At 37.7% G+C, this 21,476-nt stretch overlaps 1 protein-coding gene across 1 annotated transcript in view; it reads right to left on the reverse strand.

Annotated features, from left to right (window-relative positions):
• The window catches only part of LOC148946852 (nucleolar complex protein 4 homolog), an 89,364-nt gene that overhangs the window by 14,991 nt on the left and 52,897 nt on the right, over positions 1-21,476 (reverse strand). The window contains exons 6-7 of the mRNA XM_089097164.1: positions 19,321-19,492; positions 15,506-15,669 (exon numbers count right to left, since the gene is read on the reverse strand). Of these exons, the coding sequence (XP_088953290.1) occupies positions 15,506-15,669; positions 19,321-19,492 (336 nt within the window). The remainder of the gene's footprint in view (positions 1-15,505; positions 15,670-19,320; positions 19,493-21,476) is intronic.

Consider the following 21,476-nt stretch of genomic DNA (forward strand, 5'->3'; position numbering starts at 1 on the left):
CCATTTTGTTCATCGTAGTTGAAAAGTCCGGAAATTATGTCTTTGAGGATGACACCCCCCCCCCCCAGAGCCCCCAGTGCATGAGTTGTAAGTTATGCCCTGGGGTATATAAGATTTTTTAAAAGAAAGCGTTGTCGTAGAAACTTCTAAAAGGACTCATTTGATTGGAAATTGAAATGGCTAATGTCGTTTTTAATGGTCAAAACTGATCGGACGGCAACTAACGGCCCTTCCACGCCCACCATTTATCCAGACACATGCAATCAATATGTTTAGACAGCTACTCTTTTCATCTTAGTTGAAAGGTCCGGGAATTTATCTAAGAGGATGACACTCCCCCCACAGCCCTCAGAGTAAGGGTTGTAAGTTATGCCCTGGTGGCATGTAAGGTTTTTCTTGAAAGATTTGCCAGAGAAACTTGAACAAGGGCTCATTCGATTGGAAATTCAAAGGGCTAGTGCCCTTTTTAATAGTCGAAAGTGATTTGAGGGAGACTAACCCCCACCCCCCTCTCACGCCCACATTTTCCCCAAACATGTCTAATCAAAATTTTTAGATAGCCATTTTGTTCAACGTAGTAAAAAGTATTAGAAATTGGGTCTTTGAGGATGATAACCCCTTCAGAGCCCTCAGGGCAAGGGTTGTAAGTTATGCCCTGGTGGCATGAAAGGTTTTTATAGATATTGATGTTGTAGTAACTTCAAAAGGGGCTCCTTAGATGGGAAATTAGAAGGGCTTGTGCCCTTTTTAATCGTCAAAAGTGATTAGAGGATAACTAACACCCCTCTCATACCCACCATTTCCCCAAACACATCCAATCAAAATTTTGAGATACCCATTTTGTTCGACGTTCGACGTAGGTAAAAAGTCTGAAAATCATGTTTTTGAGGATGATACTCCCCCCACAGCCCTCAGGGCAAGGGTTGTAAGTTATGCACTGGGGGCATATAAGGTTTTTTTTATAGAAAGTATTGTCGTAGAAATTTAAAAAAGGAATCACTCAATCGGGAATTGAAAGGGCTTGTGCCCTTTTTAATAGTCGAAAGTGATTGGAGAATTACTAACACCCCTTTTACACCCTCCATTTCCCCAGATACATCCATTCAAAACCTTAAGATAGCCATTTTGTTCAACGTAGTTGAAAGGTCCGGAAATTATGTATTTGAGGATGACAACCCCCTTACAACCCTCAGGTCAAGGGTTGTAAGATATGCCTTGAGGGCATATAAGTTTTTATAGAAAGCGTTGTCGTAGAAACTTCAAAAAGGCTCATTCGATTGGAAAATGAAAGGGCTAGTGCCCTTTTTAATAGTCGGAAGTGATTGGAGGGCAATAAACCCCCCTCTCACGCCCACCATTTCCCCAAACACATCCGATCAAAATTTTGAGACAACAATTTTGTTCAACGTAGTTGAAAGTTCTGGAAATTAGGTCTTTGAGGATGACAACCCCCCACCCCCCGGCCCGCAGAGCAAGGGTTGTAAGTTATGCCCAGCGGGGCATACAAGTTTTTATTGGAAGCGTTGTCGTAGAAACTTAAAAGGGCTCATTCGATTGGAAATTTAAAGGGATAGTGCCCTTTTTAATAGTTGAAATTGATTGGAGAGCAACTAACGCCCCTCTAACGCCCACCATTTCCCCAAACACAACCAATCAAAATTTTGAAATAGCCATTTTGTTTAACGTAGTTGAGAGTTCTGGAAATTAGGTCTTTGAGAATGACAACCCCCTCACAGCCCTCAGGACAAGGGTTGTAATTTATGCCCTGGGGGCATATAAGGTGTTTATAAAAAGCGTTGTAGTAGAAACTCAAAGAGGGGCTGATTCGATTGGAAATTGAAAGGGCTAGTGCCCTTTTTAATACTCAAAAGTGATTGGAAGGCTTGACATTTTAATAGTAAAGAGTGATGTGGGTACAATGTATTATTATTTTTTTTCCTTTTTTCGTTTAGACCAGGGCACTTCGTATCGAAGGAGTTGTCTTAGGAACTTTGAAAAGGGCTCATTCGATTGAAAATAGAAAAGGCTAATGCCTTATTTAACAGTCGAAAGTAATTGGAGGGCAACTAGCCCCCCTCCCACACTCACCATCCCATTTGCCCAAAATGTTTAAAAACTAAATGTTGCCTTAAGATTAAATCAAAATGCACTGTGTTAATGCTAATTCCCAATAAGGCATCTCAGCAGTATCCCAAGAACGACTAAGGGTATTATGTTCAAACTTCCGGGGCTACTTCTGCTCTTAAAATTCAACCAAATCAATACAGCGTAAGTGTATCCAAGCTTTCAAAGAAAGTAAACAGATTTTTGTGCGAATGGTATCAAGTTTTCTATTCCGGTCAACTAGAGGAGGTATGAAACTATATTAAACACTACTATTTGTGTCCAACACGACTATTTGTGTAAAAGTAAAAACATTTATATGTTTTCAGTAAAGTGCAAATTATGTTCTGGCCTTGGGAAGGCATGGGGGGTTTGAGTCCTACTCATGTTAATTTCTGCTCATTTTGAGTTTGATTCGGTTATTTATTGTTATTTCTGTTCGTTTTTGGGTTTCATTTATTTATCGATGCTGATTTGCGGTAGTTTCACGCTTGGTAGATTATTTGATTCTATTATTGCTCATTTTTGGTTTAATGGAGTTCTTTACTTTTGTTTGAAAAACTTATTTTGTAGAAAAAGTTTTTTTTAATTAATACCAATAAACGCCCGTTATGTACAGGATAGAACAGGCAGGTACGAGACTTAAAAATCATTTAGGTGCTAAGGCTCCTAAACTTCATAAAATTTTATTTTAAGCATATTTTCAGTTTATTTCGGGCAAACTTGATTCAAAAAGATAAACTGCGACAATTGCCAATTCCTAATAAGTTTCCTTTTTTCAATTTCATCCCAAAAAACCCCAATTTTTGCTATTTTCACAACCCTTCAAAGCAACAATAGAAGGACAATTAAGAAAGGATACAAGCCAGTGGCGTAATTTCATCAAAATCCAGGGGGAGGGGAGTTGGAGCCAACTTTCCCTAATCAAGTGAAAATGACAGTGAAAACTGAAAAATGAGACATGTACTCGTAGTACCATATAGATAAAGACATACTAAAGAAAACTGACCTATTTCTCTGGATGTTTAAATTATGCCGGCTCATGTTAGTTTTGACAAGATTTTTGAAGAAACTAAATTTAAGCTGGGGGAGGTGCAAACTGGGGTTTGGGGCGGGGGGGGGAAACTGGGGTCTGAGGGGTTGCAAACCGAGGTCTGGAAGGGGCAATTGCCCTCCCTACCCCACAGCAAATTACTCCCCTGATACAAGCTAGTTTTGTTTTTTAAAATAAATAGTTAGGGGAGACAGGCGTTAAGCCGGGTAATGGTTGCTCTGTACAGCACAATATCTCCGAGCATTCAATTTACTAAGAAAAGTCAAACTTGCGATACTTCAGTGCAATTTTTTAGACAGTTTCTTTTAGTCTGAGTTCAGTTGTTATTTCATATTTTATATTGAAAGAGCAAGTTTTGACATAATTACCTCTCTGTTTTATGGTTTCTGATAGCAAAATTAAGACCATTTCTCACTAGTTCCAAATCACCAGGCGGTTTTGACGATCGGCTTAGACATGTTTGTTTCCAGTAATTCATACGGGCTGGTTTGGAAATTTCTAGACTCTGTTCGAATTAAAACCCGTGAATACTTCATAAAAATTGGTACAAAATAAAATTATGATTGGGCCAAATGATGACGTAGGATATATGTAGAGCTTAACATCTTATGTGTCAACAGTTTATCAGAGAATAAATTCCTGAAACAGTAGTAGTCTCCATTAAACTCAGATCCCTGTCTTTGGTCTTTTCAATCATCCTTTAACTCCGTGACTCCCAACATGGGACACACGCCCCATCGGTGGGGCACGGGAATATTTTGGTGGGTCGAAGAGTGGAGGACGTGCACTCTTCGGCTGATTACACTCTAGAGCAGTGATCTCTGAACTACGGCTGACAGGCCAGATGCTGTCCACGACACCCTCTCATTGGGCCCCTGGGGACTTTTTGATCGCCGTAATGGTGTTATGTCATTTCATTGACTTTCCAAAGTCAATCAGCCGATATAAAGTCATCGAATGGAAGAATTGGCTTCCCAACATAGCATGTTTGGCACGTCTACCGGAGAGGACATAATTAATGAATTGAGAAAAAGACATTTGCTGATTACAAATCGGACTGGACTAACTTCAGGTTCTTGACTGCTGATGGAGGAAAGAACAAGAGTGGCATGAAAAAGCTTGGTTGGAAAAGTGATGCAGATGTTTAATGAGAAACTTATTACATTGCTGTATTATTCACCAGCCAACTTTGTTTGCTAATTATATGGGCATTAAGAATGTTTTGAATCCTATGGTGACGAAGGTGAATCTAATGGGCTTAATCGAAGACAGTTCAGAGACATGTTAAAAGACACAGACACAGAACTGCAAGATTTACCATATTACGCAGTAGAAAGATGGCTAATTTGTGAGACAGTTCTAAGTAGGGCATATGAGATGAGAAGGGAAGTACATGACTTCCTAGAAAGTAAAGCAACTGCCATTACTGTCTGATGAAGAGTTGGCCTGAAAATTGGCCTTTGCTGCAGACATTACTGGTCATTTAAATTTTCTGAACCTAAAACTACAAGGAGAGAAAAATCTAGTTTCTGATCTATAGACTCACATAAATGCCTTCAGATCTAAACTTATCTTGCTTTTGGAACAGGTAGAGGCAAACAAGTTGACGAACTTTCAGCAATGCAAGGCCTTCATGGCTGAATATACAGCTGAGTTCCCCAAACCATTTGCATGCGAGATCATCAAAAACCTCCAGGTACAGGTTCAGGAGCGGTTTTTGACCTGAATTCAAAGGCAAAAGAAGTGAGGCTATCTCAAATTCATTTGAAGCAGATGTGGCCAGTTGCTTAGATAAACTGCAGCTAGAGGTCATTGAGTTGCAAGCAAATGACCTCCTTAGGGACAAGTTAAAAGAAGGACTTTTGAATTTTTACCAGTTTTTGCCCAAGGGAGACTTTCCTAATATCAAAGCTTTCTCATTTGGACCTCTAGTGTGTAGTCGGCCCCCGAGCTGCTGTCTGACAATTAATGCAGCCCTCCAGTAAAAACATTGGAGCCACGTGAATTATATTCATATGCATTTAAAAAGCTAAAAAGATACATTATAGTATTGCAACGACGTCCTGAATTACATGATAGGTATTGTATACAGTCACAAATTTTCATTAGTACAAAATTTGCCTCGAGGACGGCTTGAAAAAAAAAAAAATACTAAGTTAATGGCCTTTTGAGATTTCTTTAGGTAAATACGCGTCAAATTTTGAGTAGCCAAATTTAAATATCAGGAGGGGGACACCAGGATTTTAGAAATACCTAGGTGGGGCATGGCCCAAAATCGGTTGGTAACTGAAGGAATATAATGGTTCTCTAACTGATATATCAGTTCTCTAACTGAATATATATGTCCTTTAACTGAAGGAATATATTGAAACTAAGCGTTAAGAATCCCACTTATTACCAAAAGATTTTGAGCATAAAATGTTTGATTATGCATTCATATGTACAAGTGCACTAGGGAGAGATCCGGGACATCACTACCAAGACCTACATTGCAAGATTAAGTTGATTTATTTGACACTCCATTCATTTATGTATACCATTGTATTACTGTAAATTAGGCTTGAAGCGAGAAGTCATTGAGTAATTTTTCGAGGGAGGGAGTCGTTGTAAAACATAAACTCTAACAGGCTCGAATCTTCTATAACGAACAGGTAAACATAAATTAAATCTAAGGTAGTTTCAAGGAAAACGTACTGATAAACTTTCAGTTACTACGTGCGGTGATCGTTCTTTACTAGGATGCTACAGCTGCAACCACAATTTGTTTCTCAAAAATGGCATGATTTACAAAACAATAGAGGGGGAGGGGTGAAAGGGATGAATAACAAGATTAACGGCGCTAGTTACCCTCCATCCCCTAGTGATTTATATGCCTTTGAAGAAAGCAAACTTCAACCAGTTATACGGTGGCCTTTTTTCTTTATGAGAAATATTAGTAAGCTCATTAACCAAAAGAATTTATGAGCAACAAAGCAAAAATAACGGACAAAATTGTTTAATGAGTGTATTACCACCAACTTTATTTGAAGATGGTATTTTTTTTAATGTTTGGTTGCACTTATTTTGTTGATAAATTAGCAGGTTCATCTATCGAGTAGCTTTAGTATTTACACTTTACTAAAAAGAAAATACAGTTTAACGTTTCCACTTTTTTACTTTAATAAACAAAAAATTATCAAAACTTTAAGGAACAAATAACAGTATATGTATATTAAACTGAAAATCCAGGGTCATATGTTTTTTGTTTTTTTAGTAAAGCGCGAATTACGCTCTGGTCTTGGGGGTTGTCAGTCCTACTAATGTTAATCTTTGCTCGTTTTGAGTTGGACTCGGTTTCTTATAATAATTTCTACTCGTTTTGGGTTTAATTTTTGCATTGATGGTGATTTGTGGTAGTTTTACGATTGGAACATTATTTGAATTTATTTCTGCTCATTTTTGGCTGAATGGAGCTCTTTAATTTTCTTTGAAAACTTGTTTTGTGGAAAAAGTTTATTAAATTAATTTGTTTTTTTTTATTGACAGTATTTTTCATGGACAAAAAATAAAATTTTACATCTTTTCGTTTTTTTTCTATTAGAATCCGTAGTTTGGCTTGCTTTGTATGTTAGACAAGCTTTTTCAACAATTTTTAATCTGGACACAAATAGCATTATTTAATTTAATTGTATACCTCCTCAAGTTGACCTGAAAAATAAAACTTAATATCATTCCCAAAACATTATATCTATGATCTTTGACAATCTGGATACACTTACGACCTTTTGATTTATTTAAATTGTAAGAGCAGAAATTGTAGCTAGAGTTCAACCCACTTAAACGCGATTTTACCTGCCCCGCGACTTTGTTCCCTTCTGCTTCGTGTGCGACCATCTTGGGCGTCACCTTTAGTGTGGACTGTTCGTTCTCTATTCATGTACAAGAGCTGGTTAAGAAGGTAAATTACGCTATGCGGACACTGGTGGCGATGCGCCGCCTAGGTTATCCAGTGTATCAGCTGAAAACAGCGTACCTCACTTTTTCTTCGACCCATCCTTGAATATGCGTGTCCCGTCTGGGGCCCACAAGTTCATCACATAGATTACTTAAGTGATGATTTGGAGAGGATCCAGAAACGAGCTGTAAAGATCATTCTTTGCGACAAATATGTAGATTACAGCTCCGCTCTGAAGTCACTTGAAATACCAAGCCTTCGCGATCGCCGTTTTCAGCTGATGATTCGTTTTGGCCAGTTTTTATTGTCTAGTCCTGTAAATAGGACAATATTACCACCTGAAATGCCTGTCCGCGCAAATACCAGAAGCAAAAGCAAACTTATGCCCGTCTCGTACCGCACAAACAGACTTAGTAACTCCTTTGTTCCTTTTTTTACAAGTGCATTTAATAAAATGTAGAGAAGTGTTTTTATATAAAAAAGTTTTCATGTAAAAAACAGCGCCTTTTAGTGCATTTTTTTTAATGTGTCTATGACAGCTGTTTTTCATTAAAATGATTCTATGATTCTATTATTCTATTGTCAACCGTACGCACAGTGCCTTTTGATTTAATTTCAAAGTATAGTAAGTCAATTGCACAATTATGGGGGATTGAAATAACCAATATCCCTAGAGACATAGTTGCTGGACCATAGATACTACTATGCTGAATAAAATAGCTATCTCAAAATTTTGACTGAATGTATTTTTGGAAAATGAATGGGCTTGCGGGAAGGCCTTCTTCGCTTCCAATCTCTTTTTACTCTTAAAAGGGGCACTAGAATTTTAATTTTGAAGCGAATTAGCTCCTTATATACCCTGATATTGCTTATAGCTCCTGATATTGCTTATATGCCCTTTTGAAAATCTGTATGCATATAGTTTTTTCTATTAATTGAAATTCCTCCTAAACATTCTCTAATCGTTTCATCTTAATACCCTTAGCGTCATGAGAAACAGTAACTGTAGTGGTAGTATTAATAGTATACGCATAATGCCTTCTCGCTAGTTCAAAATCTGCCACAACTTACCCTTAAAGGTCTAACTTAATAATGTAAATCGTGCTTGCCATATTGCTTTGTCACCTTTTAGGAAATCCATATGCCCATAGTTTGTTTTGATTTAGTTCAACATCCGCCTAAATATTCCTTAAAAACTTCACTTTAAAATTCTCGTAGCTTGCGTAGCAGCAATATTTGTATCAGCAATACTAGCAGTATGCGCATAGCACCTTTGGTTTCTTCAACATCCCCTTCAACACACGCAGAAAGTTTCAACTTAATACCACCAACGGTTCTTGAATCATTTCTGACACATCCTCTTGACAACCTGTGTGGGCATAGTGTGTTTCGATTTAGTTCCATACAGTTACAATACATTCCAAATTGTTCACCTTAGTACCCCTAGTTTTAAAAGCAGCAGTAGTAGCAGTAAAAAATAGAAGCAGTAGTAGTAGTATGAGTAGAAGCAGTAGCAATAGGATGCAAATATTTCCTTTGCTTTGTTCAGCACCCCCCACAACAAGCCCTGTTAGTTTCAACTTCACAGACTAAACTGCTCCTAAGATATTGCTGTTACGCCCTTTTGACAACCTGCATACAGAGGGAGTATCGTGATTCAGTTCACCTTTCCCTCAAAATTCCTTGAATAAAGTAAGGTTTCAACCTGTGCGATTCCCTACAGAGATTTATAATCGGCTTATTTTATTTACTTGCTATTGACAGTTTTGCTGCTTGAATTTAAATTCCCCTGAGATTTAGTGACTTAGTAAGTACTTCAGACAGAACGATTCAGATTCAGACAGAACGATTTAATTACCTTAGAGGATTGTAGTATTTGTGCATAGCAGCGATACTAATAACATATATTAGGCAATAAGCAAAAGAAGGGAGGGTTCCTGCCGTAGGCATCGTATGTACATGTCGGTATTTAGTTACCCTTAAATTGTGGAGAATTAGTGAGCGGGTCCCGACGCTTCCCTTATTCCTAGTATTGTGTGATTCGGTGGACTTTGGCAGTTTTTGTGTGAAAGTGATGACTGAAAAGCTGGTATTCCACCCTGTTCTGAACTTCTTTAGTAGATTAATCATTGAAGGGGTGAAATTCAATAAGATTGTAAAAATACAACAAACTATTTCGAGAATTGTACAATCACACAAGCTAAATAGGCCCTTCAGAGTAAGTTGGACATTCAATGCCAGATGGTTTCATTTGCGAAAGGTTAGGACAACTTTACTAATATGTGAAAGTCGTTAGCCTTTGCAGCAAATCAAAGTATCCCGGTGCAAAGATTTTTGATATTTGGTCCGTGTGAACTGGGAAGTACCTTCCATCGGCGAGGCAGTTCACGCTACAGTGGTATCTAGAGTAAACGAACTCTCCAGAAAATTGGATAGATTTATGCTAAATACTAGCCACTCTACAGTCACCCTGCCAGATAAATCTCAATCGTTCCAAACCACACCCCCGAGGCCACTTTACTCTGTGATACTAAAAGACTCTCCAACAGACTTAAAATGCCCAAGCGAACGCAAAGCATTTATCGACAAACTGTGCCCATGTCCAGACGGCGATATAACCGACTTACGCCGCTCTAATACCGAGTGGAAACTCGTGGTTCGTTCCAAGCAAACCGCAAGCCAGATAGTGGATGCAGCTATACGTGCGAAACCGTCGCTCAACATCTCCCTCAAGGAACCTGCTTTCTTAGCTGCGATCAAGCGAGTGCCGGAGGATCTAGACGAACAGTCTCTTAAACAGTTAATCCCCAAGTGTAATAAAACCCTACAGTGTTGCAAGTCTCGAACATTTAAAGTCTAGTTTCCGACACGAAATGACCTCGATACCTTTCTCAAAGTTTCAGTGAAAATCGGATATGAACGCCTCCCAGCTGAAGAGTTTGTGTTCTTAACTCGGCGCTGCTTTAATTGCCATGCAATCGGTCACCTAGCCGCAGATTGTAAGAACGGTTCATTATGTGCCAAATGCGGCTCAGCCGATCACAAATCTACGTCCAATACCCCGTGTCAGAAGGCAGCCTTTTTCGTCGGTTGCAAGAAGCAGGGTCATACTTGCTACAGTGTGAAGTGCCCGAAAAACAGTAAACCCTCGAACTAATGACCTCGTTACTAACTCTTTTATCGTGGAATATAAACGGCTCTTTTATTAATAAACTTCCGGTTCTGGAAAGCCTCCGTTCTGAGTTTAGTGTGATTGGTCTCCAGGAAAATTTTGTTACTAAAGATGGTCTGAACATACTTGAGCTTGACGATATGACAACTTATTGTGTACCGGCTAGACAGCTGAACAATAGAGGCCGACCCTCGGGTGGACTTATTACGTTTGTGAAATCAGTGTTTCGTTCTAGTATCTTCGAAGCAAATGATTATTATCTAGCTGAGAGAGTGGATTGTTCTGTGTGTATTAGTGTGTATCTTCCCACAGACTACAATAATGACCAGTTTGAGTGTAAATTTGCGCTACCTTGTGAAAAACTAGGTTCATGTATAGACAAAATTCGACACTTAGGTTTACCTTGTATTATAGCCGGCGACTTTAATTGTAATCTGTCAGAGCCAAATTCTCAAGCTTCACCGCGTACAACACTAGTTAGGGGCTTGTTTAGCTATTTCTTGTATGTTTAGGATAAATCATTCAATATTACGTATGTTTACACGTCCTCGTGAACCTTCAACCTTGATCACTTTTTAGTATTATAAGATCTACGGTTGTACACAGTAAAGGTTGTTTTTGATTATCAGTTGTCTGATCATCTTCCGATAACTTACTCTGTCGGTATGCCATCTTCGTGTGACCAAACCACACCTCTTGCTCCTTCAGCACCTCAACACCGTCGTAACTGGTCGAAAATTGATCAAGCCCTATTCATCAACTCGGTAGACTCAGTACTGAATAAAATCGGCGTCCCATTTCGTCTCCTTCAGAAGTCACTCCAATTACCTCAAAAAGAGGTTTCGATTTGTCTAGATATATATTGAGAAGAAATCTGCCATGCTCTCCGCTTCGCAGAAAAGCAAGCTGTTCCTTTGCAACGAATTCGTAAAGGAATCATTCCCGGGTGGTCGTCAAATCCAGATCTCGTCATTTCATGTAGTCAAGCAAAATTTTGGTTCTCAGTATGGAAAGAGTGTGGATGTCCGAATAAGGGCCTTGTGAACAGCATACGGATTTTCACGAAGCAAAAGTTTTCTAAGACCCTGACTCGGCATCAGAAAAGTCTAGTCAATCATTATTCTGCCCCTGACAAGCAAGATAGAAATATGATCTTCAAGTTTTTCTCTCGTTCAACAAAAAATTCTTCTTGACCATCCCCAGTTAACATCCCTGAAGATGAATGATATGCACATGACGACTCGGAGTTCTCAGCTCCTGACCCCTCCATCGAACAACCTTACGAGGCTGCCTTGGATCAGTTTCTATCTTCTCATCCCGATGAAGATTTTATCGTCAGTACCCGCTCTTTTGAAGATGCCATCTGTAGACTCAAATGGAAAGGCTCATCGGGCATTGACGAAGTCAGTGCGATCCACTTGAAACACGGAGGTAAACTTCTTGCCGCACATCTCTCTCTGCTTATACAGATGATTTTCTCTCAAGGGATTGTTCCTGCCTCTTTCTGCATCGGAGATCTGACTCCCATTTCTAAAAAGGGAAAATCTGAAACTCAATGTACCGCATTCCGTCTGATAACTGTAGCTACGTCACTGTGCAAGCTCTTCGAGTTACTGTTTATACAGGAACTCGAAAAAGTATGCTACAATCCTCCGCATCAGTTCGGCTTCAAGCGAGGAACTGGATGTGCTGATGCCTTAACAGTCGTTGCTAATGTCTTGATAGATGCCGAATCTCCTGGAGAGAGCCTTTCTTTGGCAGGACACGACATTAGACGTGCATTCGACTCTCTAATCCATTAGAGATGCTTTTGAAGGCCGGTAAACGTGGGTTGAATCTAGCTGTCATTCGTTCTCTCAGGAATCTGTATTCTAGATTACGGATTAGACTGAAGCTACCTCCTGACAAGGATTTGACCCCCATTTCGTGCCCCTGACTAGGTCCAGTCAAGAAAGGAGCGCGCCAAGGAGCAGTCACCTCTCTCGACCTTTTCAATAGCTGTGTCCTTGATGCACAAGATCAATGTCCATCTTCGCTGATTTTGTCATCTCCTACCTTGTTTTTGGTATGTTATGTGGACAACATCCTGAATCTTAGCCGAACCCTTCAGCGGGCAATTGATATCTTCGAAATCCTTGAAGCCGAATATCTTAAAGTTGGACTTCAGTCCAACTCTTCAAAATCGGAAATCGTCCTATTCAATTGGAAAACTGATTTTTGTGTTTCTACCATTGCCCTTGGTTCTAGCTCTGTCCTTCCAGTGGATCACCTCATTTATCTAGGTTTACCCATAGGTTCGTCTATCCGTCACACCCGAGAACTTCTCCTCGAACAGCTTAAACAACGAATTTCAGCATTGTCTTTTGGTCAGATGATCTTCCCCTTTAAATATTCTCTGAAAGCTCCAGCCTAATACCAGAATCAATTCTCAAGATACATTCTTTTGACAGTGTACATGCACACAGCGTCTTTTGATTTAGTTCAAATCTTTCCTTCAAATTATTGATATGTGCTTTCGATAACCTGTATGTTCGTATACTTCTTGACATTTTCATTTTAATGCCCTTAGTCACACAAATAGTTGCTATAGAAGTAGTAGTTGAAGTAGTAGTAATAGTATATATAGCAGTGATAGTAGCATCAGTAGTAGCGTACACATATTGCCTTTTAGTCAGATGATCTTCCCTTTTAAGCATTCTCTGAAAGTTCCAACTTAATACCAGAATCAATTCTCGAGATACACTCTTTTGACAATGTACATGCACATAGCGCCTTTTGATTTTGTTCAAATTTCCCTTAAATATTGTAAATAGAGTAGTGTGGTAGTAGTAGTGGTAGCAGTAGCAGTTGTGGTAGTTGTAGCAGTAGTGGTAGCATGCAAGTATTTCCTTTTTGATCATCTTCCTTATACTTTCAAATTAATATAGTCTGTCATTCCCGAGTTACTCCCTTTTGGCAATTCGTATACAATTCGAATTGTTAATTCTTAACAATGTTTTGATTTGATTAATCTTAACGTGTTTTGATTTAGTTCAACACTCTACTCAACATTCTCTGAAAGGGTCACCTAAATGACCTTCGTCTTTTTAGAAAGTAAAGTTCAAAATTCAAAAGTTCAAAACCTTTCTCAACAACACATACTATATTTAAACAATGAACAAACTGCCCTAAAGACTGTGGAGAGGTTGACATCCCCAAAGGCATAATTACTGGATCTTTCAACAATTCTGAACAACAAAGCTCTCTTAAAATTTTGATCAGATATGTTTTGGGGAATGATAGGCTTGGGGAAGGGGGGTTATGGCTGCCCTCCATTTACTTTTGACTCTTAAAAAGGGAACTAAAACTTCCGAATTCCAATCAAACAGGCCCCCTCTGACCCAAAGCTTATACGACCATCCGTTCCATAAAAACCTTATATGCCCCGGGGCATAACTTACAACACTTGCCCTTGAGCTCTGGGATGTTGTGTCCGCCCTGAAGACATTATTATATGCTCTTTCAACTATTGTGAACAAAATAATACCCTCAAAATTTCGATCGGATGCGTCTGGGGAAAAGAAGATGTCAGGGAGGGGGGGGGCAGTTGCCCTCCATCACTTTTGACTTTTAAAAGAGAACTAGAACCATACACTTCCAGTCAAATGAGCCTCTTCTAAAGTCCGAACTACCACTCCTTCCATAAGAACTTTATATACCCCCGGGCATAACTTACAACCCTTACCCCCAGACTGTGGAGGGTTGTATCAACCCCAATGGCCTTGTTATGTGATCTTTTGACTATTTTTTTTACCAACTGGCTATCTCAAAATTTTTATCAGATACGTTTGGAGAAAATATGACATGTGCGTCGGGGGGGGGGGGGTCTGCCCTCCGATCACTCTACTCTTTAGAGAGAACTAGAACTTCTGATTTCCAATCCAATGACTCCCCTCCGAAGTTTATATCACCACCTTTTCTATGAAAACATTATGTGCCCCCAAGACATAACTTAAAACCCTTGCCCTTAGGGCAGTGTGTGTGTGGGGGGGGGACAGGTTGTGATCCTCAAAAACATACTCTTCATATATTTCAACTACGCTGAATCACATGGCTGTCTCAAAATCTTGATTGGATGTGTTTGGGGAAATGATGGGCGTGCGGGAAGGGGGAGGGGGGGGCTAGTTGCCTTTCAATCACTTCCTACTATTAAAAAGGGCGCTGGCCCTTTCAATTTCCAATCGAATGAGCTCTTCTCAAATTTTCTACGACAACTCCTTCTATACGAAGTACCGTGGTCTAAAACCAAAAAAAAGAAGAAAGAACAATACATTGTGCCCACATCGCTCTTCACTTCGCCTATGATATTAGTAAGTTCATTATCCAAAAGAATTTATGAACCACAAACCAAAAATAACGTGAAAAAGTTGTTTAATGAGTATATTACCACCAAATTTATTTGAAGACGGTGATTTTACTGTCTGGTCGCATTTTTTTGTTGGTAAATTAGTAGGTTTATCTATCAAGCAGTGTTAGTATGTTTACTTTGTATGAATAAAGAGAAAACAGTTTTGTGCATCCACTCTAAGAAAAACTTGACCTTAACAACTACTCTGTAAAACAAAGATATAAAGACTTTGGTGCCTTTACAAACCTTAACATATAATTTCGATTTATCGAATTGCTTGATGATTTCAAATTGATGGACAGAATTTTTGGAAGCTGCCCAATCCTATAGGCAATGGACTTAATCCAAATCTAAGCAAAACACGAAAAACGCTTACTTTAAGACGTTCGCAATAGTTCACTTGACATTGAAAGAGCAGAGAAGCCCTAATATGTACCTCAAAAGAACCCAGTGAATAATTTTCTGCAATTTGTCTTTGAATATAGTTTTTCTTTCACCAAAAAAGAATATAAACGTATATGGCAAATCAGTACAATGACAGGCGTCCGTAAGAATATTTAAGCACATTAGTTTGCCATTCCAGAAAATAAATCAAATACAAAGTAATGGAGAAAAGGGAGAGAGAGAGAGAGAGAGAACAAGACTGAGAGAGGGGGAGATGGAGAAAGAGACACAAGTAAGAGAATAAAAAAAACACGAGAATAACGGTTACAAAGGGTAAACAGTAACGAAGAGTTTGATAAAAGGAAATTCAGACAGAAAACTGGAAAAAAGAAAATAGAAAGATGCAACAAAGGAAAAGAGAAAAGACAAAGAAAAGAAAAAAAAAGAATTTCTGACAAAGACAAATTTTACCAGTTTGATCTTCTGGACAATGCATCATTTTCTTGAGTCCAGGATGCCTGTGCATTATATTTCCTATAAACTGAAGACCTATACGTATCCCTGTAGGTGGGGCAGATAGACAGAGCCGGGATGTTCGTTTCACAAAGGCAGCCCCTAAATACTCCGATAGATATCTGTAAAATTTTATATTATATAACCAAAAAATGAAAAAGCATGTCATTGATTTATTCCACATTGATAAGAGCCATATCTTTACAAACCTTAAATTTTAAATACCAACTCGCTCACATTTGCATTTTACAAAAACAGTTTTTTCTTTTTTAATAGGGCATAGCACCTACTTAGCGTTTAAAATTGCATTAACGTTTCAGGTCGATTTCCGTTAAATGTTTAGAAAAATGTCTAGAAGTTAAATGTCCCATTAGAGCCCAGTCTTCCAGCTCATTCCTCCATTTGGAAATTTCACATAAAATGTACAAGTAAAAAGCAGCCAGTTACATGACAGATATTTTCTTTTGTATTAAAAGAAAAAAATAAAGAGGTAATTATGAAAACTTGTCATAAGATTCTATTCGAAACAGAATCATTTCTTTCAGTTATGCTATTTAAAAAACAAACTACAAAATTCAGCCAGATCCTTTTTTCACTCGACATTTATCTTAAATGATAGTATTTTAATGTAGCTCTAGGCACGCCTTCATGTACTAATGCAGCACAGACAATTAAAAAGGTTGCGAATCCCCTGCTCTAAAGTTATCTTACATGTGGTAAAAAGAAAATTCAGTTTTGTCTAGAGTCAAGTATTTCTATTCTTTTTTATCCTGGGTTATTTTTTCTTGCAGTTACTGGGTACCTCAGAATCAGTTTGGTTGCAGAATAAATTAGTCACCACAAAAAGAATAGAAAAAGTAACATAAACTAAGGTAATACGAGATTGTAAAACCACTGTTCGAGAGACAATTAATTCTACAAATTTTAGTGCTGCTTTGGATGGGTCGACTATCTACACCAAGTTCAAGGATGCAAAAATGACAGGCATGTACGGATGGGAGGGGGCCTTTTAGCCGTTGCTTCCTCAGAACCTTTCGAACCTTAGGATATTTCTTATACTTTTCTGCGTAATTTTTGTCCTTTATTAAGTTGCTTTTCTCCCTCCCCAACATGAACTACGCCGCATGATCCTGATTTGTCATCATGCCCGCAAGAGCAGTAGGTGGCACAGACGGCATCAACTACTGAACCTTTTGAGGGCTATCAATACCAACTTGGTAGAGGAAAAGTATAAAGCCAATGACAATTCCTTGTATTACAAAGCAGCGTTTTCACTCGAAAAAAATACCTTCTCCTGTGTGTCGCAACTGCTCATGTAGTTGGTACTTATCGAGGTTCTAATAGTGAAAAACTATCAACTAACTGATGAAGCCATAAACCCTACTGGAAAAAAAATCAGCAAGAAAAAATAATCCAGCAGTATTTTTTCTGTTTTTGGATTGGATTTAAGAATTTCCGAAGGGAATTTTTATGTTTCATAGAGTGGCAAAGAATTACATTCCATAAGTTGCATTTACTTCAGTTTCATACTTTTTTTAACCATTCACCGGGTCAATTTTAAAAATAAAATGAAACAGACCTTCATGAAAAAATACTGAAGGAGTTTTCTTAACGGTTTTCAAATGTTGGTAGAATAGATAGACGAATTACAAGACCCAAATTGAAAATGCTCCCAATAGTGGGATTACGCGTATTAATTTCTATTATTACTATGTTACTGTCATTGTTGCAGTGTTCAAATCAAATATAATTTCAACACCTATTATGTTTAGATAAGAATATAAAAATACACAAAAAATAAAATAAAAAACTCGTTTGAAAATAAACTAAAAGTAGAAATTGCTTAAGGATTGTTCTGGGTACCCGGCTTACTGACCGTATTTCAAACAATAGGCAATACGAAAAATGTGGTTCAATACCGCTCTCTAGGGCTATAATGAAAGAAAATTTGAGGTGGATGGGCAAAGCTCTGTGGATGAAAGATAACAGACTGTCAAAAATTGTTCTTTTCGGGCAACCGTCTAGGGCTAAACGGAAAGCAGGTCGTCCCCGTCTGGGGTGGGAGGACGTCATAAAGAAAGATTTAAAGGAAATGGGAACTTCATAAGCGGGTGTAAAAAGGGAGGCTTTGAATAGATTGGGATTGAGGAGGAGGGTGCGTAGCTGTGTTAGCCTCAGGCGGCTTGGTGCTGCGGTGAGTTGTTAGTAGTAGTAGTAGTAAAAGTAGAAATTTTTTTTTTCTTGGGAGTTTATGAATATAAGTGAAACGAGGAGCTTAACACGGATTGGACTTTGCATAACACAGATATCAACTTGATCTAAGTTACAAATCCTTAACTGAAAAATGTTAGTGAGTCGAGCAAAACAATTAAAAAAAAATCAAGTTTATTTAAAGCCATTTTGCACCCCTAGTTTTCACTTATATTCATAGCTTATCGAGAAAAAAAAACATTTTCCACTTTTTAGTTCATTTTAATAACGAGTTAAAAAAAAATTCTTATTATTTCCAACTTTTAAGTCTGCTTTAAGACTAAAAAGTCTTTAGTCTTCTCTCAGACAAAAACAGCCTAATCTAAAATTCGAACCTTAGTTGCCATATGCAAGTATTCTTACCGCCGTACTATCAACTCTTGATTAATAGTGTTTGTTCTATACTTTTGGCTGTGCCCAGCCACCCATTTATGTTAAGCCTGATTAACATATTTCCCCAATTTTCCTAAACCCGTCATATTTCCGGTTTAGTCGATTCAATGTTTTATTTATAAGTTATCATATTTCACAATAAAAAACATAAAAAGACGCATAAAAAGTTTGTTTTTATGCATTTTTGTTGCGTTATTTAACCCATTTATGTTGAAGGGAGCTGAAATGGGGATTATAGCAGAGGGGGGAAGTTTTAATGTTGTATTGTTTCACTGTCATCGAAAGTGCATATACTGGTAAAATTTGGAAGTAATTGAAAATTCGGAAGTGGTCGAAAAGCAGACGATTTATCACAAACATTGAGGGGGCTGAGAGGGGGAGCATGCAAGAGGATAGAATGTTGATGTTGTATTATTGCATTATCAGCATAATTGAATATACTGACAGAATTTGAAAGCAATTGCACAATTGAAAGCGGAAAAAAATGGTTCGCAATTTTAACAAATTTATGTGACAAAAAAGGGGGTACACAAAAGGATAGGAAAGTCAGTGATTATGAGGAAAACGAGTTAAAAAAAATAAGTTACAAAGTAAAAAAGAGTTATTAAAATTTGTTTAACTATAGTGGACAGTATACAAGTATTTGACAAGAAAAAAGTTTTATATAACCTATTAAAAGGTCAAGAGATTCGTCTTTTAGCACCTAGACAACACAATACGGTAGATTTTAGACAAATTAAAGCTGGTAACTTTTTCGTTCTTGTTTTGTGTGAAGGTTTTTAACTCATCAAATTATTTTTTAATTAAAAGAGATAAGAATAAAAGAGGAAACGTGAACAGGAAGTTGGATTTTTTTCATGCCTTCAGTAAAGACTTTTAAGTCCCATACCCCTAAATGTATGGCATCAAAACTACTCAAATTAAACCTGTATGGCATCAAAACTACTAAATTTTTATTAGTCTGGATTATATAAAGACTTGAAGTTCTAATTAAAGTAATGAAATGAAACAAAATAACTTGGAAGAAACAACCATCAAATTGACAGTAAGACTGTCAGACGATATCTGAATTATACTTCAAGTAAATGAAACATTTCTCTTTTTCATATTTACAAGAATGACTTACTTACGTTGAACTCATGAAAATATCGGCCAAAAAGAAAAATCGTGCTCTATACTTGGCATGGAAAACATCAGGCACGAATAGTGAATATAGTTTCTTATAAAAATCTGGGTACTCCAAATTGAATTTATGAATAAGCTGAAATACACCATTTAAGGCCAGAAGGCTAATTGGCCCTCCTAGAAAAAAAAAATATAATTACCTTTATAAGAAGCACTACTTTAAAATATTCAATTATGTGTGATACTATGCAGTCTTCCAAGGGTAAGAACAAATATAAAGAAATACAAATATTTTTATTAATCCAAAAAAAAGCAGTTCTAGAGTAAAAAATTTCGTGCTGGCTCATGGCGTGCGTCAGATTTTCGGTACACTAGAAACTAGCAGATTTTGGAATCGAATCTAATAGGCAGATAAACTAACATTTTGCTAATCATCATAATATTATCTACATAATATTTTCTCAGTACTAAAGGTAAAAGCACTTGGCATAGTTGGATTCAGCTCTTTTTTTCCTTCTTTTGTTGCCTAGCAAAATCAATAAATGAGAAAACCCAAAGATACTATGGAGGGCCATCTTTACTTTTGGAGGGTCATCCTCCTCAGTTACATGCATATAAGGCTTGAACTCAAACAAACCAACAAAATATGAAAGAATAATTGCTTAGGTTTTCACCAAGAAAAAATCAACTTGGAAATATGTACCATGTCTGAATCTTAGAAAATGGCTCATGTTTAGTGAGCAGGAAGAAATTATTCTTCAAAATCAAACATAAAAATTGAATTGCGAGGATGCTGACGTCTACTTCAGTAAATGTCCTGATCACTAGAATTTAGGGAGCCTCTCCCCCCTTTCCTCCCTCACAAAAGTTAGTTCAGGCTCTGTTTCATAGAAAAAAAAAACTACAAAACTACCTCTCGCATTCACAAATTTGGTTGAAATGATACCAGACAAGTCCTTCGGATCGAAGGACTTGTCCTTAATGAGAATAGATTTTGTCCTGACGCCTAAAATTCCAAGTAGGTTGCTATCTCTCACTGTCTATTAAATTTCATAACAACTGACCTATCCTTCTGGCAGATGTGCTGATGAAGAGATCCTGAAACAAAAACTTCCTCTCCCCACCTATGAGTAAGAAGTCAGACTACAGCTCTATTTATTTCAGTCTAGTTTTAGGCCCAAGCCGTAAGTGCATACAAAAAAATGGGAATAAATGCATTTCGAAATCCACTTTTACAGAGCTTTTCCTAAATTTAGGATCATGGCCTAAGCAATGTCTTTCATTATATGAATCCCCATTTGTATTAATTATTTTGATGGGCATTGTCTTAAGAAAGATGGAAAAGGCAATGGGAGAGCCTGGTACCAAATGGGATGATAAAACTCTCCTAGACTTAGATTCTGCAGAAGATTTGAGAGCCATACATTAAAATGTCACGGAAATGAATGAATTTTTGAATGTTTTGGCGATTCAGGGTAATAAAATAGGTTTGAAAATTAACCTTCAGAAGATGAAGTCTCATACGAGCTAAAGTAAAAATATACAAGGGTGAAGAGGTGATGTTAAGTACAAAAAAATAGATCAAGTAAATAGCTTCACTTAATTGGGTAGCACCATTAGTAAGGATCGTAGATGCATTAAAGAAGTAAACAGTGGAATAGCAAAGGTGCGTAAGGCTCTTTCACAATTAATAGAAGTTTGGAAGAATATGAAGACCAATCTTCAAACTTAGATCATGATATTGGAAGCTACGGTAACGACAGCGGTAAAAAATGGCTCTGAAACATGGGTGATTCGAAAGATTGAGGACAATATTTCAGATGTTTCCAAAAGAACTGTCTAATGATAAGTTTTATGTCTGCGTTTGACTGACCATATATCAAACAATAAATTATACAGAACTGTGGCTCGAGTCTACTTTCTAGGGCTGTATTGAAAGAAAGGATGATTAAGCCATCTTTTTGGCAATCCATCTGGGTCCCAATAAAAAGTAGAGACTACTCGATTGTGACGGGAAGAAGTCATTAAAGGGGGTTTAAATGAAATTCAAACTTCATGGGAGGGAATATAGAATAAAACTTCGAATAGATTGGGGTTGAGGAGGAGCGTGCACGGCTTGGTTGACATCAGGCTACATAGTGCTGCGATGAGTAGTTAATAG

Source organism: Artemia sp. Qi Xiang Cuo, chromosome 11 (assembly GCF_049724085.1).
Source record: "Artemia sp. Qi Xiang Cuo chromosome 11, ASM4972408v1, whole genome shotgun sequence".
Lineage (NCBI taxonomy): Eukaryota > Metazoa > Arthropoda > Branchiopoda > Anostraca > Artemiidae > Artemia > Artemia sp. Qi Xiang Cuo.